The sequence below is a fragment of the Haemaphysalis longicornis genome, unplaced genomic scaffold (genome assembly GCF_048455015.1).
Source record: "Haemaphysalis longicornis isolate Haplotype H1 unplaced genomic scaffold, Haemaphysalis longicornis Haplotype H1 scaffold_8, whole genome shotgun sequence".
NCBI classification, from domain to species: domain Eukaryota; kingdom Metazoa; phylum Arthropoda; class Arachnida; order Ixodida; family Ixodidae; genus Haemaphysalis; species Haemaphysalis longicornis.
In genome coordinates, this window is record NW_027526445.1 from 191,618,902 (window position 1) to 191,636,980 (window position 18,079).

The following is an 18,079-nucleotide window of genomic DNA, read 5'->3' on the forward strand; positions in this document are numbered from 1 at the left end:
GTTGAAATCGGTAGATGATGATGGTGTTGAAGGTGGCTCACTGATTGAAAGCACATAGGTGACGACGGTCTACTCCATGATATTTACACTTTCTTACAATACTTAGAATGGAGTTACAACTGACATCACAGATCTGAGCTCGAGATGAGCTCGAGACAAGTCCGCATCAAGTGGGGCTCTCTCCTCCCCTTCCTATACCGAACACCTTGGTTTTATTTTAAAAACCACGCCTCCAAGGAAGGCGGAACCAAAGAGACAGAAAAGGACACATAATGAAAATCTCTGGCCGTTCATAGGCCACACGACAGCCCAAAAGGCGGAGCTCACAATTAGGCACGTGGCCTGCACCTTTTCCCAAGCTTCCTCCCTGTTCCCACGCAAACCCAGCATCGATACAAGGAAACCAGTCGTGCCAGAAGCCGCGAGAAGAAAAACAAACAACCAACCAGTCGACGCGTTGTCACCCCGATTGAAGAGTGGCCTCGAAGGGCCCGACAAGGCCTGCACTCCCCGAACCCCACATGCCAATAAACGCTTGCAGCACATCGCTGCTTGTTTACCAAAAATCGCTGCTGCCACACCATGCCCGTTTCGGCAGCCAACAGTTTAGATCCAGTTTAGGTCCAGTTGTCGCTCTGTTTCGGTCATCCCCGAATTACCCATTTCAAAACAAACCAGACCGTGTTAGAGTTTCAAAGAAAGCCGTCACCCACGCAGCCGCTACTTGGACATTTCGCGTCTTCGTGACGAGACCATCCAGCGATTTATGACCATGCCGCTGCCGCTTCCGGTCCTGCTCCAGAGCCTGGACACTCAACGCACCCGGTACGAGTCCGCATGTCACTCACCCCTTGCATGCTTCCGAGAATTAGGACCAACCGATTCCCCGTTACCGCCGAAGTGCTAAGCGGTGTCTGCCACCCCTGAGAGAAAGACAAAAACGCACTCGAAGAAGGTGCTTCCATCAGCGGCGCATCGCCCCCCACTGCCCCTTAGGCCGACTAGTAGACACTCAGTATGAGCCTCTACGTTAATGAAAGAAAAGAACGTCGGAGGCCAGTCTTAGGAATCAGGCGGTGCAACCCCCAAACTTAACAACATCTGAAACACTTTCTTGTAAGTTCTTTTTTGTGTGCTGCCATTAAAAAGAAAATCTTGTTTGAATGTCTGATGCTTCACTTATGTCTCCTCAAAAGTGAAGTTTTGATAACTGAAGAAGTGTGTGGTTGGAAAAGATGCACTCTGGGCATTGTGACTCCCCACTCAAGCATAAATAGAACCGTGCTTTTACTCCTACTAGCCTAGAAAGGGGAAAAAAAATAAATCATACAGGGTTGATTTTACTCAGCAGAGGTCAATGTTGCCTGGGAGCGATTAAACTGCTGATATGGTCCCCCCACCTCCCAAATGAGTCTAGCATTATTTCGTGGACAAACGCAAACCAGCACTTTAAGGGGGCTACCAGGAACAGACATGCTGTCGGCATTGAAGGGGAAGTCTCGCTTCAAATGCGCAGACAAAAACAATGCCGGTGTTGATACAGCTTGTACGAGCCTTTTCATGTTTTGCCCTGCCTCTTGAGCCCTTGTCCACCTATTTGTGGGCTTGGTGGGGCTGCTAAAAAGGTAAAGGTAAGCCTCTCCAGCCCGCAACATGCACGCACATGCATGTGCACACACTACACATGTTCCTTTTCTGGGGCAGTGGTGCTTCACTGGAGGTGCACGTGTCCAGATGAAAGCCTTTCCTGAGTACTCCAGTGGTAGGGCTTCCCACATTGAGAGGAAAAAATCCTCCTGAGTCAAACTTCCTAGTATTTGTTTTTTGTTTGTTTGTTTGTTTCAAAGTAATGCTTTGCCTTGTAGAGTAGTGGTCATTTACCCTCCCAGGTGAGCAGTTCTAGGTGCAGGTAGTTGTCCAGTGATTGCTGACCTAATTCTGCACCTGTTTCATATTCCTATTTTTCGTGCTACTGCATGCAATTCTGTCTAATACAGGAGTGATTATATATGGTCTACTGGTTTTCAGTTCTTCTCCATGCGCGCCCAGCCCAAGAACACTTCCTCCTCTAAATTTGCGCCTTGACGACGCCAACCCACACACATGGGTCTGCACTCTCATGCATCGAAAAGGCTTCATAGATCTGACTGGTCCTTTGATAATGGTGACATTTCACGATGCTATACTGCTCAAGCACAGACCAGCGCCCCAAGAAAGGAACATGTGCGGCTAGTTTGTTGCCAGTAGCAGATGTGGATGCACATGCTCGCGATAGCAGTCATTGACGCCTTGTCCTGCCAGCCCAGCTTGTTGGCATAGGAGAGAGACACCTTGTAGACTGCCCTAGTCATGCACTCTCTAAAACACCTCAATTGCCTCTTGTCACAGATCCTCTTGCGGGGCTGTTCCAAGTGGACTGTATTGCCCAGCTTGTTGGAAGCAGGAAACACCACACAAACTGTTCTCAGCAATGCTGTCGAGGCTACGTGCGATTTCATCAATATACGATACAAATGTTGTGACCTTGAAGTCCTCTTCGGTCAGTAGCTCATTAGACTGTCCCCAAAGGAGGGGCTCAGGGTACCGAGACATTAGCAGGCATTGGACTTGGTCCCGGAACTTGGCCTCTGCCATGGGTTGGCATGACCATTTGAACAAAATATTCCTGATAACGGCCAGGCTTCACAAGCCTAGGTTAGGCCAAGGAATAATGGCAGCAGCACCTACTGAGGCCGCAACACACCTGTTCTCAGGTAATAGGCAGCCTTGAGTCGAGAAACCTTAGCTGGCTGTGAACCAGCAGCTTGCTTGTGAGGAGGGGCAAATTTCCACAGAATAAACGAAAAAAATGTGGTTGATGCCTCTTTCATGGGAATTGGTAAAACACGAAAGTGACATGTGCCTTCACAGGAGCATTTAAATGTTTATTGTGTATCCATATGAACTTGCACATCGCTATTTATATTACGTCGGTATGGCACCATTAGACGCATCAACGTTCGACGCTGGATTGCACGCGCCGAACATTGTGTGAATCCGACTGAAACCAGAGCCCCTTGAAAACCGTGCGAACGAAACCGAACTGAAACCGAAAGCAATAGGTGGCGGAGGGTGCCTGAATTCACCCGCATCCCATGCACACAAAGATGCTGGCATCGAGGTGCCACCTGTCTGCATTCATTAGCGTCAGGATGAACTACTTCACCTCGCCTCTCCTAGACGGCAGCACCATCTGAATAAGGAAGGTAGTGGGAAAGATATAAGTCGCGTTCATAGACCTACTTGCGCTTGATTTTATATGGCAGTGAGCAGCGCGCTGTGTGCCTCTCGAGAGAGTTCGTGGCTGAATCCGGGCGCAACCGCGTGAATGTAACTTTTTCTGGTGATGTCATTTCTGTGACGGATGTGACGCCAGTAAGGCAATAAAGCTTGACTTTGGGCTAGTTGGGTATCCATGACACCTTGAAAAACAGCGCAAAAAACGTGGACGTAGATAGGTTACACAGGCACGAGCGCTGGAGCGCTCGTGCCTGTGTAACCTCTCTACGTCCGTGTTTTTTGCGCTGTTTTTCAAGATGCCAGTAAGATCTTGGTGTACCCGGGCATAAAATTATCACTTTCGTGCTAAAAAACCCTAAAAGTTGTGAGACATCTTCTGCCACACTGCTTTCGGTGACCAAGTCCAGCACCTACTAAGATTTTGCGTTGGGCAGTTACAACTAACTAAGTTTGTTTAACTGTGGTGGCGTCGTACTTGCGCTGTCTGTCAGGGTTACAAGTGTTCACGTTGCTGTGTTGCGGACTTCCTCCCTCAGGTTCCCGACCCTCGTTTTCCCTTCCTGGGCGTCCACTACACGCCGAGGATCGACGGCAGCGTCCTCCTCGGACCCAACGCTGTCCTGGCATTCAGGCGAGAGGGCTACGGCTACTTCGATGTCAACCTGGGAGAGCTGATGGACGCACTTACCTTCAGGTGGGCTCCATGCCTGCGTGTGCTGTGTCATGGCCCCGATTTTAGCACCACAAAACTCATTAGTAGAAATACGAGCATTCTTGCAGTTGAAGCGCGTATGCAGCCTTGGTTACCGTACAACACATAACACAAACAAAAACAAAGAATAAAAGCACTTTTGCTGATTCCTTGATTACTAGGGGTGTGCGAACAGCGAATAGTAACTTCCGAATCTAATTCCAAAAAAAAAAGCCAAATATCGAATCAATATCGGATATCAATTTTTTTAGAGGCCTCAATTTTTCATAGGTTTTTGTGAAAAAACAGGAGCTACTTCGCATGTTCGGGTGTCATGACGTTATTTTTCAGCCCAAAGAACGCACTTTTCAACTCTTATTTGCAGCAGTCCAGTTGCCGAACCACTATGGGGCGGTACTTCAGGAATCCGGAAGAGGCAGGATACGCATTTGAAACAAAAAAAAAGAAAAAAATGGCTTGCACTGGAGTTCCTGTACTGCAATCAAAGGCAATGACTAGACAGCACCTCGTAACTCCAAAGCAGGCAGGCAAAACATGACGCGAAAACACGGCGCAACCACAATCACAGACCACAACGAGGCACTACTTGGGAAGCTAGCACATTGGGAGCTTGAAGCGTGCAAGATACATTGTGGTAGGAAATCTCGCTCTACAGTCGCGGCACATGAGCCTGCGGTATCCCCTGTGGTTTTAAAAAAACAAGAGAATGCAACAACACAACAGATATACACCAACAAAGCCTGAAAATGCAGATGCTGTCAAAAACAACAAAAGCGGTGGCGATTGCTTTATCGGAAGCTTCCCTAACACGTAAGCATCCGGTCGCAGAAGTCAAAACGGTGGCCCGAGTCAATGGCGGTGGCACGAAGGCAAGATCTTATAGCCGCAATCACAAATTAGTCCGTGAAGTGGGATACAGTTTACGGCCTCTGCAAGGCGCACTCGTCGAAAGCGCAATTTGAAGGAAACTTGCTTAGCAGATGGTGAACCAGCAGTGCTTTTGCGTGGGCCAATATGTCTCGCTTTTGCAGAACCATTGGGAAAATCCACTCGACTATTTGAGAATCAAATTGTAGATAATCAACTCACGAATCGAATTATTCGTGAAGGTACTATCTGATTTGTATTCGAATACAGTTGAACCCTACTAGTACAACGAAGTCCGCCTCAACGAAATTTCCGCTTCAACGAAATACTATTTCCAATTTTCCGTCAGCTAGCCATAGAGGTCAACGCAACAAAGTCCTCACCACAACGAACCATTTGTCAGGCTTGTTTTCACTTCAACGAAATTTCTGCTCAGTGGGGCTGGGGTTGAACATTTATTTGACGATAAAATAAGCATAACGCCAGCATCTCATCATCATCATTTATTTTTCCCTTAAAGGCCTCTTTCGGGGTGTTACATAAGGGGGAGGGCAAGATCAGCAAGGAATTTCATAAAACATGGTTATAAAACACACATGATTGACACATAGAAGCACAAAAGGCACATTTTTACATTTTAGGCAGTATTGACACATAAACATACAAAGGGCATATTTCCACTTGTTTAAGCGGTAATTGCTACACAAAGAAAGTTCGAAGATAAGCATTGCAGTGAATTAGGTACATGGCGTTGGTTCTATGAGCGATTGCACAAAGAAGAAAAGAGAATAAGTCTGATCAAGTGCAGAAAAAATTGGTTAATTGCTGCCGGAATTTCTGTGAATCGCGCTCATTTACAATTGCATCGGGTAGGGCATTCCAAGCCTCATTTGCAGCTGGTAAGAGAGATTTGTTAAAGGAATTAGTGGTACCATGTAAGCACTGAAGGCTGTGGGAGTTAAAAAGGCACTGCAACGAACGGGTTGGGGGGATCAGGAGTGTGGTGTGGAGGTCTGGGGAATTAAAGAAAAGCGAATGGAAGAGACAAAGTCGAGCGATCTTGCGGCGGATTATCAGTGCGGGGATTCCAAGGGATGCTTTGATGTTGCTGATACTATGGTGAGGGCTATATGTGGAAGCGATAAAGCGAGCGGCACGGTTCTGCACGGTTTCGAGGTAGTTGATTAGGTACGCTTGGTGAGGGTTCCAGATGGGTGATGCATATTCTAGTTTGCTCTTGATAAACGTTTCGTAGGCGAGTTGCCTGGTAGATGAAGGACATGAAGCAAGAGATCTTCTGATGAAGCCGAGGGATTTGGACGCATCAGCAGCAAGTTTTTCGATGTGTTCGAACCATGATAAGTTTTTTGTGATGAGAACTCGCAGATAACGGTATGATTCTATCAAAGAGAGGGTGAAAGACTTTAACATATGTGCATTGGTTATACTCGAATGTTTTCGTGTTATTTGCATGAGTTTGCACTTATCAATGTTTATTTTTTTTGAGCACCACCTTTCTATTTCATTAAGGTCATGTTGAAGTAGTTCTGCATCACTGTTGCATTCTATCCGGTGGTACAAAAAACAGTCATCCGCGAAGAGGCGAATGGACGATGAAATTCTGTTAGGCAGGTCGTTTATGAAAATTAAGAGTAGGGGAGCTAGTACCGAGCCTTGAGGAACTCCAGAGGTAACTTTGGTTAAGGCTGAGTGGTGGGATCCAATTATAGTGAACTTGGAGTGGTTAGTAATAAAAGAGCGAATCCATGATAGTACTAAGGAGTCAAGGTTAAGGCTAGAAAGTTTTGCTAGTAGGCGCTGATGGGGAATGCGATCGAAAGCTTTAGAAAACTCCAGGTAAATGACATCAGTTTGAACTGAAGAGTCAAGGTTAAAGTGAAGGTCAGTAGTGAACTCAAAAAGTTGGGTTTCACATGTAGCATCTGTAGCTTTTTATACGTTCAGTGCCCTTAGTTTCATCGAAAACGTGCACCAGTTTCATCGAAAACATGCGCCAGGGTCCAACAGCACTACTCGTAAACAAAAGCAAACTCGTAGATGGATGCCATTGTTTGCTAATGATGACACTGTGGTTGGCTGTCTTTACACGAGGCGTAAACCCGTTTTGCTAAGCCGGACCTACAGCAAATCCATATCCAGTTGAAATCGCGCCTCACGAATGTGCCCTATTGGCGCTAAGACGCTGCACCATCATGTAATGCGCTGTGAGCAGCTGTCATTGCAGTTTTTCCTTTTCAAAGTAAAAGTCTGCCAAAAGTAAAAATAATGTTTTTGTATTTAGTCTTGAACCCGCATCATCTTGTCTTTAATGGCTAACATGTAGTCGCGATAAATGCAAGCACACGGCTTGCTTGCCAAGGTCAGGTGCCACTGTGCCCAGTCAGGAGATAAGGTAATGAACACCGCTCCTGTTACAAGTTAGAGGGGGGCTTCGGGTGGCTTAGCAGCTGTCTGCAAGTAATCAGCTCGATAGGTGTGCCTTGTTCAACAGCAAACTCCCCACCCCCCTCTGGGGTAACACACTCTTTACATGCAGGTAAAAAACAGATAACCATTGTTACATTTCTTATCGAATAAACACAGTGCAATTGCGTGCCACCCCTTTTTCTAAGCATTGCATGAGGCAGGCAATGATCCAGATAACATACGGGACTGTTTTTGTTGCCCTTCTGTAATGTGTTGGGGCAGATTTCGCGTCAACGAATTTCCGCTTCAGTGAAATTTTTCACACGTCCGGTCCATTTTGTTGTAGCGGGATTAAACTGTATTCGAGTATTTGCACACCCCTATTGATTACCTCTTTGGTTAACGTGAGAAATTGACCAATTTCTAGGGGTCCCAGAAAACATTTTTCCTGTGCTAAGCCCCTTGTTCAGGCACATATTGCAGCAATATAAAACGCACATGATTCCACGCCCTTCCGAACAACACCAGCTTTTAAAATGTTTTCATAAATAATAGTTACTAAAAAAATAGTCAGTCAGTATTTTTTTTCTAAGAGGCAAAGAAAATGATGAACAGAAAGTTGTGTATGAAAATCTGCCGGTAGTAAGAAAATTTTGGAATGCGCATTTTGTAGGTATATGTCCTAGAAAAAAATTGAATTGCATGAACAGTTCATCAGATTTATAAAAAAGATGTTAGCATGCGTTGTGCTTGCACCTGTCTGATTGTTGAACATATCTCGGGTGGGAGATAGCTCTCTCGACATCACAGCTTCTATTAACTAGGCACAACAACATCAGTGCAGCATTTGCCAGCCTGCTGCAGTAGCGAGCGGTAGAGTCATGCCAACACTCAACGAGTTCAGACGCTGTGTTTGTGGGGCTTGTTCCCAACAACTACTGGTTCAGAATGGCAAACTATCAGTCTACGATTGTGCAGATCGCTACTTTGAAAAGGTCCATTGGGGGAGAAATCGGGTGTATCGATTCTCCTGAAACGCATTCGGGATGTAAAAATAGGGTAAAATTGGGTTTTACTTTGAAACAAACAACCATATCTATGCTCCAGGGCAGCCGTTAGAGACTGTGCGTGCTTTGAAAAAAAAAAAAAGTTCTCAATTTTTTGGAGTCTTGTTTCTCATTTTTGCATTTTCACAACAGAGTCCGGGTCTGTGAAAACTTGCATTTTCTTATGATCTATGGCAGTGGCAGTCTTTCTGATCCAGGCAAAATACAAAATGTCGGCAGTTGCTGCTGAATTTTCAATGTGAATCACCAACTACTGCTCGGAAATTTACATCTGAGACATTTGTTGCGCACAGCCACAGACCAACACATCTCACTCTCAGAAATTTGACAGTGACTGGCCCTGGGGCTGAGGTGCTCTTATTTTCATTTGCACTTAACACCCTGATCGACCCACCTGTTTAAAAACAAGACAATTGGGAAGTTTTAGGTGCAGAGCACCTTAGGACTGCATAATGTCTGTCTGCGTCAATGCGCATAGCATTTACAGTCACAAAAAATCACACAGGCAGGCACCGGGAGGATTCGAGCTTGTGTCTTGTAGACCAGACAGAGTTAGTGTCAGTCGTCTTACCCATTGGGCTACGACCGTGAGTTAGTACCCGAGAGTCAAACGGCTTACTCCCTCGCCTGTAACGGTGCGGAGTACCTTAGGACCTCCCAATGTCCATCTGCGTCCATCCGTGCGCACACCACCATCAAGCGAAAATCAAGCGAAATTCGATTTGCGCCATGAGTTGCAGTTCCATTTAGGGAATAATCAAGGTGCAACTCACGGCTGAAATCGAATGACGGTCGGGGCGCAAATCGGATGCCACTCGGGGCACAACTTGGATGTCATTTCGAGTCCCAGTACTCCGCACCCTCGCCATCATCCTGCCATTTTTTTGTATAGTGCCGGTATGGAAGTTACATTTTGTCAACATTTGGCATATTGTGTTCCCTTTCAAGAAGTTGGCTTTTCCTAATTGCACACCTGCTCGCAGTGAAACATCCTTTTCAGGGAGTTGGGCAATGGATAGCCCGAACCATCGCAGCCTTCCATATAGAGCTGCTGTCATTAAAATGCTGGCGATAAAGATTGAATTCCGCAGCCCTCAAGTGCAGCTGCGTAGTTTAGGTGTAGCCTTGAAGAATTAGGCCCTGATTCGTTCTTTTTCTCTCCTGGGTTGTAACAGGGGCTTCCGGAAGCTGGTCGGCCGCAACATCTCCTACGCATTCGGGGAGCTCTACCGTGGCGTCTACATCAGAGCCCAAGTCAAGCAGCTGCAGAAATACATTCCACAGTTGCAGTTCTCGGATGTCACCCGGTGGGTTGCCCTTTTCTCTATTCTGGTGTGCGCATGCAGTAATGAAGGACGTGAAGGGCCAAAACATGCCTTATTATTGAAGGGAGGCCTACCTGCCTGCTTCGATTCCCAGATGAAGATAAGCAGTTAATAACCTGCTAACTGTATCACAGCACCATTCTGGCCAAAACATTTCATGCGTATCACTGAGCATTCTGCAGAGGTTCCCATGCCTGCTAAAGCAGTCATAGCACACATAAGCCATAGCTAAGCCATAGCCGTAGTCACCACCATAGTCATAGGGGCGAAGTTTTTTTCACCGGGAAATGTGCTGATGTCTTGGCAAACTATACTTCAACCAGCACAGTAGAACAAGCTCATGCGAAAACAATTAATGTTATAATTTAGGGCTGTTTTAGTGATACGAAAGTATATTTTATAGCTAACAAAAAGCTTGTGAGTCAGTAATTTTTTTATTAAACGCCACATGCTCCTGTAAAGTGTTTTGGCGATGTTGCTAATGATGTTTTTAATTCATCTGCTGAGTCTTTTTTTTTTTTTTTCCCGTAGGAAAACAGCAGCTTCTGTGTCATCATAGAGCTAGTTATGTCGTTGCATTGTTTTGCTTACCCGTTTTACCCTCTGTAAGTGCAAGCCTGTAAGGAGCAGTGCAATGCACCACACACATGCAGATGAAAAATTGGCCGTGTATATGCTCACTTTGTTGCAAATGTTGTCTAAACACGATGGTTCGTCTGCCAGGCAAATCCATTCAATTTTACCGCTTTCCACTCCTCCATGCTAAGGCCCTTCTCCACGCGCCATCCACTGGAATCTTTCGTTGCTGTTGAACTTCTTGGAATGCTGCGAGGAGTTCTGGTGTCACGGGCAATGGTGGGCGACACTGTATTCTTGACAGCGGAGCTGTTGTACAAGCCTTAAGTTCGGGGTCGCAAGAAAAGAATACCGAGAAAATGAGGAGCGCTCGTGACCGTGTGCCTCGCAGTGACCGCCACGCATTCCCGGCACGCGCAGTGGCTTTAGCAAAAAAAGAAAAAAGAACTCTCAAGAACCACGATGAGTGAGAAAATGCGGAGCGCTCGTGAGCGTGTGCCTCACGGTGACCTCCGAGTCCCCAACTCGCCCAGTGGATTTAGCAAAAAAAAGAAAAAGAACTCAACCTACCATGTACGTAATGCTTGGCATGAGGAACATGACAATATCAATGCATATGACAATGACTACTTGTACTACCACAGGGCAAAGCAACGACGGAACATGTAAAAAAGCAATTTAAAACTTGTACAAATGCATGGTGATGTGTCCTTCAGTGCTCACGTATAAAGAAATCCGGCAACTTCGCTATGGTTCAAGCCTTGCGCGACTTAGTGCGAGCTTCGCCAGTTGAGCTGGTGGAAGTAGTCTACAATGCTGAGGGTGACGTTTCATCCACCACTCGCCGCGAAGAAGACGACGACGACCTCTTCAACGCATACGGCGGCGATTACTAGCACTGCGACTATGCAAATAAACAATGATACTGAAGCCTAAATATGTGTCCGGCAACGCTCACCTACAATGGCTTCGCCACTCAATTCTTACTCGTGAGTGCAGGCTTCCCTGAATTTCATGTGCTATTGCAAAAATCAAGCAGCCATGTATTTTTAATGAAAGAACACTGTAAATATTACTTATGCATTGATTTTGTGCCTCATATCTGTGTAGTGCTTTGTTCTTGTTAAACAATTTTGACAAGTATGAACACTTCTACCAGGTCTAGATGTTTAGAAATGGCTTTGTGTATACTGTAAACGTTGCATTTGACAACTGCGTTAACTTTGGCCGGGTGGCTGAATCGACGGACGGATGGACAGACAGGCAGACAGACCAAAAGTTTCACATTCAAGGATCCCAAGAAAGACCATCGTCTTTAAAGGAGCCATGAAGAGAAAACACAAGTTTGGTTCATTCAAAAGATTGTCTCGTTAGAATCATACTGACACCACTTTTAACGTAAACTTCGCTCAAATAAGCTACATAATTAGGAAAAACGGGAATGGTCATGCGACCCACCAGCTCATTTCCCGCAACAGAACCTGTGATGTCACATGGGCTAAGCTCTGCGATTGGCGGAGGCTGGCAGAAGCAGACGCAAATTAGGTAGAGCTTACAAACTAGACGAACGAGCGATTTGCGCTTAAATTTAGGGCACATTCTTTACAAAGCAATAAGAATGATGGGACAAACAGTGGAAGTTACGAAAGCACATGTAAACATAGAAGTACTGATGCGTTCTGCTGTTCGTACTGCGCTCAGCATGCTTTGGTTTAGCTGCACAGCACTACGGGGCTTGGGGTTGTCGCAGACAACACTGGCCGATTGACGCAAGCAACGGTGTCTTACGTGACGCCATTTGTCGAGCGAGCACTGTTTCAGGGAACGAATATTTTCTCCCAGAACAAAAACAAGCCAGGTTTAAATGCGGGCAAAAACAAACCAAACGCTTGCCACGGTATGGTGGCGCCATCTAGGTTACGGAACGTAAAGAAACGCGGGAACAAACCAACACCGCTGTACAGGGTGGAGAAAATTTTTGAACAGTCCCGTGCCGCCGCAATTGGGCCAACGGGCTCAACGCGTTATTCTTTTCGTTTCCCACGAGACCTAGCAACGCGAAACAGACAATATGATTCAAACTTCTTCAGTAAACCGCGTTGCGGCGATAATTTTAGCGCGGTTTTGACACAATGACTTGCTTCGGCGGCGAGCGAGCAACCGAACATGGTGGCGCCAGCGTTACGTGTCTCTACCCTGTACGGCGGATGCGTGAATGAAGGTACTCTAGGCTGCAGAGCGGTCGGTTCCTGTGATGTCACTTGGGGCCACGAAAACGCACGATTGAGCGGGAAAATCAAAATTTTAACCTAAGTTGTTCAATTTCTCAGTGAATAAAGCACCGTTTGTATCCGGACAAGCGCTGGGGGCACTATAAAACACGAAATCTTTCGAATAAAACCAACTTGCATTTTCTCTTCATGGCTCCTTTAATAATCCGTGGGTGCCAGAACAGCACATGGTAATTGTGCACTTCTCTTGAGCCAAACGTCAAACTGCTACTAAGATGGAAAACTACCACTTGTGAGCCACAAACAGTCACTGCTAAGGCCAGGTAGCAACAGAAGACTTCCCAGCATTGTGATCAGTCATAAGCATGTTACGAGTAAAAAGTAACCGTGTCACACCTACAGTTAACAAAGCAAAAAAAAAATGCACCGACAATTACTAGTTCGTTTTATCAGAAGGTATTACAGGGACATCAGAGTTTTCTAGCAAATGCTCTCGAAAATTTGGTGTTTCTTTGAAAATGAATCAGTAATGATGACATTAAAGAGCATTGATAACTTCTAGGAAATGAAACATTTTATTCACAAAAAGCTGGTGATCGATTTCTTTACACATTCTTCTCTACATGCAGTATCATCTGCATGCACAACATGTCGGTCTCCATTCGAGCCCTGTCCGGTCATTAAACGTATCTCAGCTGGGAGGAAGTTCTCTCCACATCACATTTTCCGTTAGGTAGGCACAGCAGTGTCAGTACAGCATTTTCCAGCCTGGGGTGGCGAGCGCTACAGTCGTGCCAATAGTTATAAAGTTGTCTTTGTGGGGCTTGCTTCCAGGAAGCACTGGTTGAGAACGGTGGACTGTCGGCCCCCAATTCTGCAAATCGCTACTTTGAAAAGGTCTATTCGGCGATAAATCAGGGTTAACCCGATTCTCCCAAAACATGTTCGGGCTGTAAGAATCGGGTGGAACCCCAAAACGAGCACCCCTATGTATGTTTTATGATTTTGGAATATGATTTATTTGTCAGTCCAGCATTTTTCCCAGGTAAACGTTTTGATTTCATACTTGTTCTTGTACTGGTCACATAAGGTGGACAGCATAAATTGGGGGAAATATTTTCCACATTAGGGACAATGAGCAGCGGGCTGATGAGAATTTAGATGAGTGTATGAAGTTTGAAAAATTGCATTATGTAGTTTTAAATAGCTAACTTAAATAGCTGATGGTAAATATGTCAAGTGTGTTTCTTTATACATGTTGTTTTGGGTCACACTTTAAAGGCATGAGGATGGCGGAAGAGTCATCATGTGGGATTGGAATGAGCTTGAACTGTATTTAAACTTAATCTCTAACCCTCAACATTTGACTGATTGTTTCAAGTTGCAGTCCAAATTCTTGGCCTCATTCACCCAACTGGTCTCAGCGTCTAACATTGTTTCAACATCTACTCATAATGAGAGGGTCCACACTGTTCGTGGTCGACCTTACAATGTCGAAGCCTTGCCAGGCTTCTCTGCTGGTGCTCTGCTGAAGCACTCTCCTAATTAATTGAGCCTCTGCTGTTGGCGTACACTGTTAAGCTTAAAAATTAGGGGAGATGCTCAGACCTTTCTGAGAATATGAAGGCAAAAGCCTAGGTGGACCTTCTGTAGAACTTTTATGTAGCTTTGGTCGGGCTGCTGCCACAGCTTCATCCATAGTCACTTTTGCCTTTTCCACCGCGGTCCCCACTTGCAACTAGGGCCTGGTGCATCTTCACCCAAAACAATGTGGAAGGAAGCTCTGAACCCACGCAGTGATGTATACGAGGAGGAGCGTCCAGAATGCCGTACTGTCCATCGCCTTTTCTCAAAGACTTCCTTTGGCACTTCTGCTTACCATTATCGACACATACTCCAATTTGCTGTGCAGTTCATGTACTTCACAATGATTTCTTGTACGCTTTTCCGTACCTCACAATGCGGCCTTGAAACATGGAGATCTAAGGCTTGTGCCTTAAAATGGTGTTCACTGCGGCTACTGGCAGGGACAGTCAACTATTAGGAGTCAACCCTCACAGTGCAGCATTACTAATAGTGCAGCATTACTGTGCAAATACGTCTACTACAAAGCTTGTGACATATCAACCTTATTTTCTTCTGTAGGCAAAGCACAGAAACTCCCATCTATGTGACCTGTGTTGCACATTAAAACAAAAGCCAAGTGATACAGATTTACCTCGAAGCCACGTACTTTCGAGCACGCCATTAGGGAGAGCTTTTTGGCTTGCCAGGCGGATGATGTCGCCCGCAAATAAGACATCTTACATAGAACTAATATCAGAGGGAGGTATTCGGCAAGCAAGTCCAAATAGTGAACAGTAAGCTCCCACTATTCTCGAAAAGGAAAGTGTACAACCAATGCATACTAAATGCATGCAATGCCTAAGTGCCTTGGAGGAAAACTTGGGTAGCCTAACGAGCATTGGAGAGAAGCATGGTGGGAATGACGCTTATGCACTGGAAACAAGCGTCTTGAATCAGGGTTTGAAAAACTCGGGTGGAGGGCATCATAGCTCGAATGAGGAAGGGGAGGTGACGTGTATTGTAGAGTGCTGACAACTGGTGGTCCGGCAGGGTAACAGAGCGGCTATGGAAAGACAGGACTAGAAGTGGGGAAAAACAACTGACTTAATGGAGAGACGAAGCGAAGGGAAAAAAACGTAGGCAGGACTAGGGCGTTGGCAAGATGGGAATGGCTGGGAAAACACAAGAGCAGACTTCGTCCTGCAGTGGACGCAGTCAGATCAATGATGATGATGTTCAGGAGAAGGAAAAGGAGAAAGGTGCAAACGTGAATTTAACTAGGTACGTGTGAAGTAATGGCGGGACAGCGTGATAGGCTGTCTCGTCTCTCGCCCCTTCCCTTGACTGATGCCACTGTGCCAGCCCTCTGCCAATGAAGTTACGTCCGTCTTTTGTCTATTGAGCTGCTCTCCGGCCACGTGTTTCAGGGGCCCTTCAGGAGTGAGAGCCCAAGCCCTGGACTGTGACGGAAACCTGGTGGACGACTTTGTTTTCGACAGTGGCGAAGGGGAGCTGGCCAAACGAACGCTGCACGTGCGCAATGCACCTTCGCCGGCTGCCACGTCGTCGCTGGCCATTGCCGAAATGGTCGCTGACAAAGTTCAACAGACGTTCCAGCTATGACCGAAGCTTTCCACCAGGTCAGACCAGCAAGGATTGCACCTGTGCTGTTCCTCACCGGTAGTTTGCTCAAACATTGAACAGCATACAAACTGTATTATTGTTTTTTATTTTTCCTTCTTATTTTTTTTTTCCCCCACTAAGCAGTGTAGAGTAGCTTGAAGGATGGTATTGCTAGTTTAAGCTCAACCGAGGTATGTGCAGATGATGTTTAGCCAGGTTTGTTAGCCAAGAGAAACTGCTAGTCGCTTTGTTGTTCTTACTTCTGTAGTTTTAAGATTTTCATATCAGCTTTTTTAGAGAGGCGTAAAAGGCTGTGGCCTGATTTGTTTGCCAAAACGAGATGTCTAGTCGCACTTCCTTTTTCTGTTTTACATTATACTTAAGCTGAAGACGCAAGTGGCTCTGGCCATAATTGTTGGTGATGATCAAAACACCTTGTTGCATTGTTAATGTTTTCATATTGCTGTTGCAGTGGACTCTCATTGAGACAAACTCAGTTTTGATGAAATTCATGATTAAGATGAACAGCACTTTCTCTCTTGTGATGTGCACAATGCAAACAACGTCTGTGTAAGACAAATTTTTGATACTACAAACAAACTTTCCTGGTCCCTTCGAGTTTGTGTAAACGAGAGTTTACTGTATTATTTTCAATTTTTATGACTGAAGCGTTCTGTTTTGTTCAATATTGTTCTGTTATTGTTCTTACAAGTGTTTATCTTGGTACCTGTGGGTAACGCTGAGTATTAAATAGGCAGTGCAGAAAGCACTGCAGAGAGCTGGAGATCGTAGATCAAGGCATGAGAACATTCCAAAGGAGTCAGCAGTCAAAAATCAGTCAAATTGCAGATGGATCTCTCTAGTGCCTTCGTGTGATGGAAACAAATGATCCATGAATATTCTCACATACTCACGCACGAAATCGCACAGCACCTGTTATAAACTATAAAAGGTGCCCGTGTGGAATTTATCGTATCCAGTGCAAATGTAGCAATCACCCATGCTGTTATTCATTTCACCATGCATTCATGTTTGCAAATGGAGCAGGAAAAACCGTTTGCCAGTGATATTGGATGTGCTGTCGGCAACTGCCTGGCCTGAATTATCGTTTTATTATCGTAAGGTTGTTTTGCAGTAGAAACTCATGAATTGGACTCCTGTTAATTCAGAAATTTGTATAATTCGGTGTCCTTACTCCCTCCCTCCAAAAATGTACATTGCCCTACGGCCATAGACCTTCCTTGTTTTGGCGCAAGTTTAGGCGCGCACCACCTAACTAGCCCACATTCTGGCATCGGCAAGTATTGATTCGGACCAACACCTTCTTGAAAGAAGAGCTGCAACGCGCCGTCCTTCGCTTGCCCGCTCTCTAACCCTTGCAGTGGAGAGGATGCAAACGTACATCGCAGCCAGTGAACAGTCGTACTGACACCAGCCGCGGCAGGTCGTACTGTGAAAGAAGCTGCGCATGCTCTCGCTGTTCTGGGAGAATTCTGCTTTGATGCTCCCTTGCTCTGCGCGGATGGTCACACATGTGAGAGCTTTTTCTTTTAAATGCGAATGCATTTCTTAGTCGGGGGTTGTCGTGCGTTGGCCGGCGTGCGCCTAGCAACAGCTGTGGCGCGCCTAGCAACCGGAGCACGTGGTAGCTCGGGCGGGAGTAGCGGAGGGCAAAGAGAGAGGAGGAGCGCGCCCGGCGTGTGAGGGCGCTCGCATCGCAGAGCTCGGCGGAGAGAGCTCGCGCGCGGGGCGGGCGTGTTGCGCGGGTCTCTCTCTCCTCTCCGCGTACCCTCTCTCCGCTCGCTGCGCTCGGAAAAATATATATAAATGCAGTGGAGCGCGCGCCTCTCTCCGTGACTGCTTGCCGCAGCGCACTCATCGGTGCACCCAATGCATTCGCATTTCCGCACGATCCCCTTCGGGGAGGTTGGGGGAGTTTTTTTGCCCATCTATCGACCAAAAGACAAACTTTGGCATCAGCGACTTCTTTGCCAAGTCAGGGTACATAGGAAAGAATTGAAAATGTGCTGTTTATGTCGTTCATTCGTTAATTCGACATTCGGATAATTCGTACATTTTTTTTATTTCCCAGAGATCCGAATTAACGAGCCTACACTGTATTGCGTGTTCTTTTAATAGTGTGCTCTGTGCCTGTTTCTGTGACGCAAGGTTTTCTTTTTTGTATTCTGATCGCCGTTGCTACAGGCACCTGCATCGCTGCGATGTCATGCCGCTTAGTTAGTGCTCAGGCAGTTATTGTGGAAAAGTTAGGTTGTACTCCTAGCAGGAAACTTACACAGCTAATAAAAATGTAAAGAAAAAAAAAATCTCAAGTGCTGTTAGCGATTTTTATACCCAAAGTTGGATGTGCATGTGATGAGAGAGGCACAAATAAAAGAAGAAAAA

General features: G+C 45.9%; 2 protein-coding genes across 2 annotated transcripts in view; both read left to right on the plus strand.

Moving 5' to 3' along the window:
• Positions 1-1,800, plus strand: part of LOC144149709 (L-2-hydroxyglutarate dehydrogenase, mitochondrial-like) — a 17,343-nt gene extending 15,543 nt beyond the window's left edge. Inside the window, exon 6 of the mRNA XM_077681363.1 lies at positions 1,705-1,800. Within this exon, the coding sequence (XP_077537489.1) occupies positions 1,705-1,800 (96 nt within the window). The remainder of the gene's footprint in view (positions 1-1,704) is intronic.
• Positions 1-17,578, plus strand: part of LOC144149820 (L-2-hydroxyglutarate dehydrogenase, mitochondrial-like) — a 106,296-nt gene extending 88,718 nt beyond the window's left edge. Inside the window, exons 7-9 of the mRNA XM_077681482.1 lie at positions 3,816-3,973; positions 9,528-9,659; positions 15,478-17,578. Coding sequence (XP_077537608.1) covers positions 3,816-3,973; positions 9,528-9,659; positions 15,478-15,673 — 486 coding nt within the window. The 3' untranslated portion in view covers positions 15,674-17,578. The remainder of the gene's footprint in view (positions 1-3,815; positions 3,974-9,527; positions 9,660-15,477) is intronic.
• The last annotated feature ends 501 nt before the right edge of the window (positions 17,579-18,079 follow it).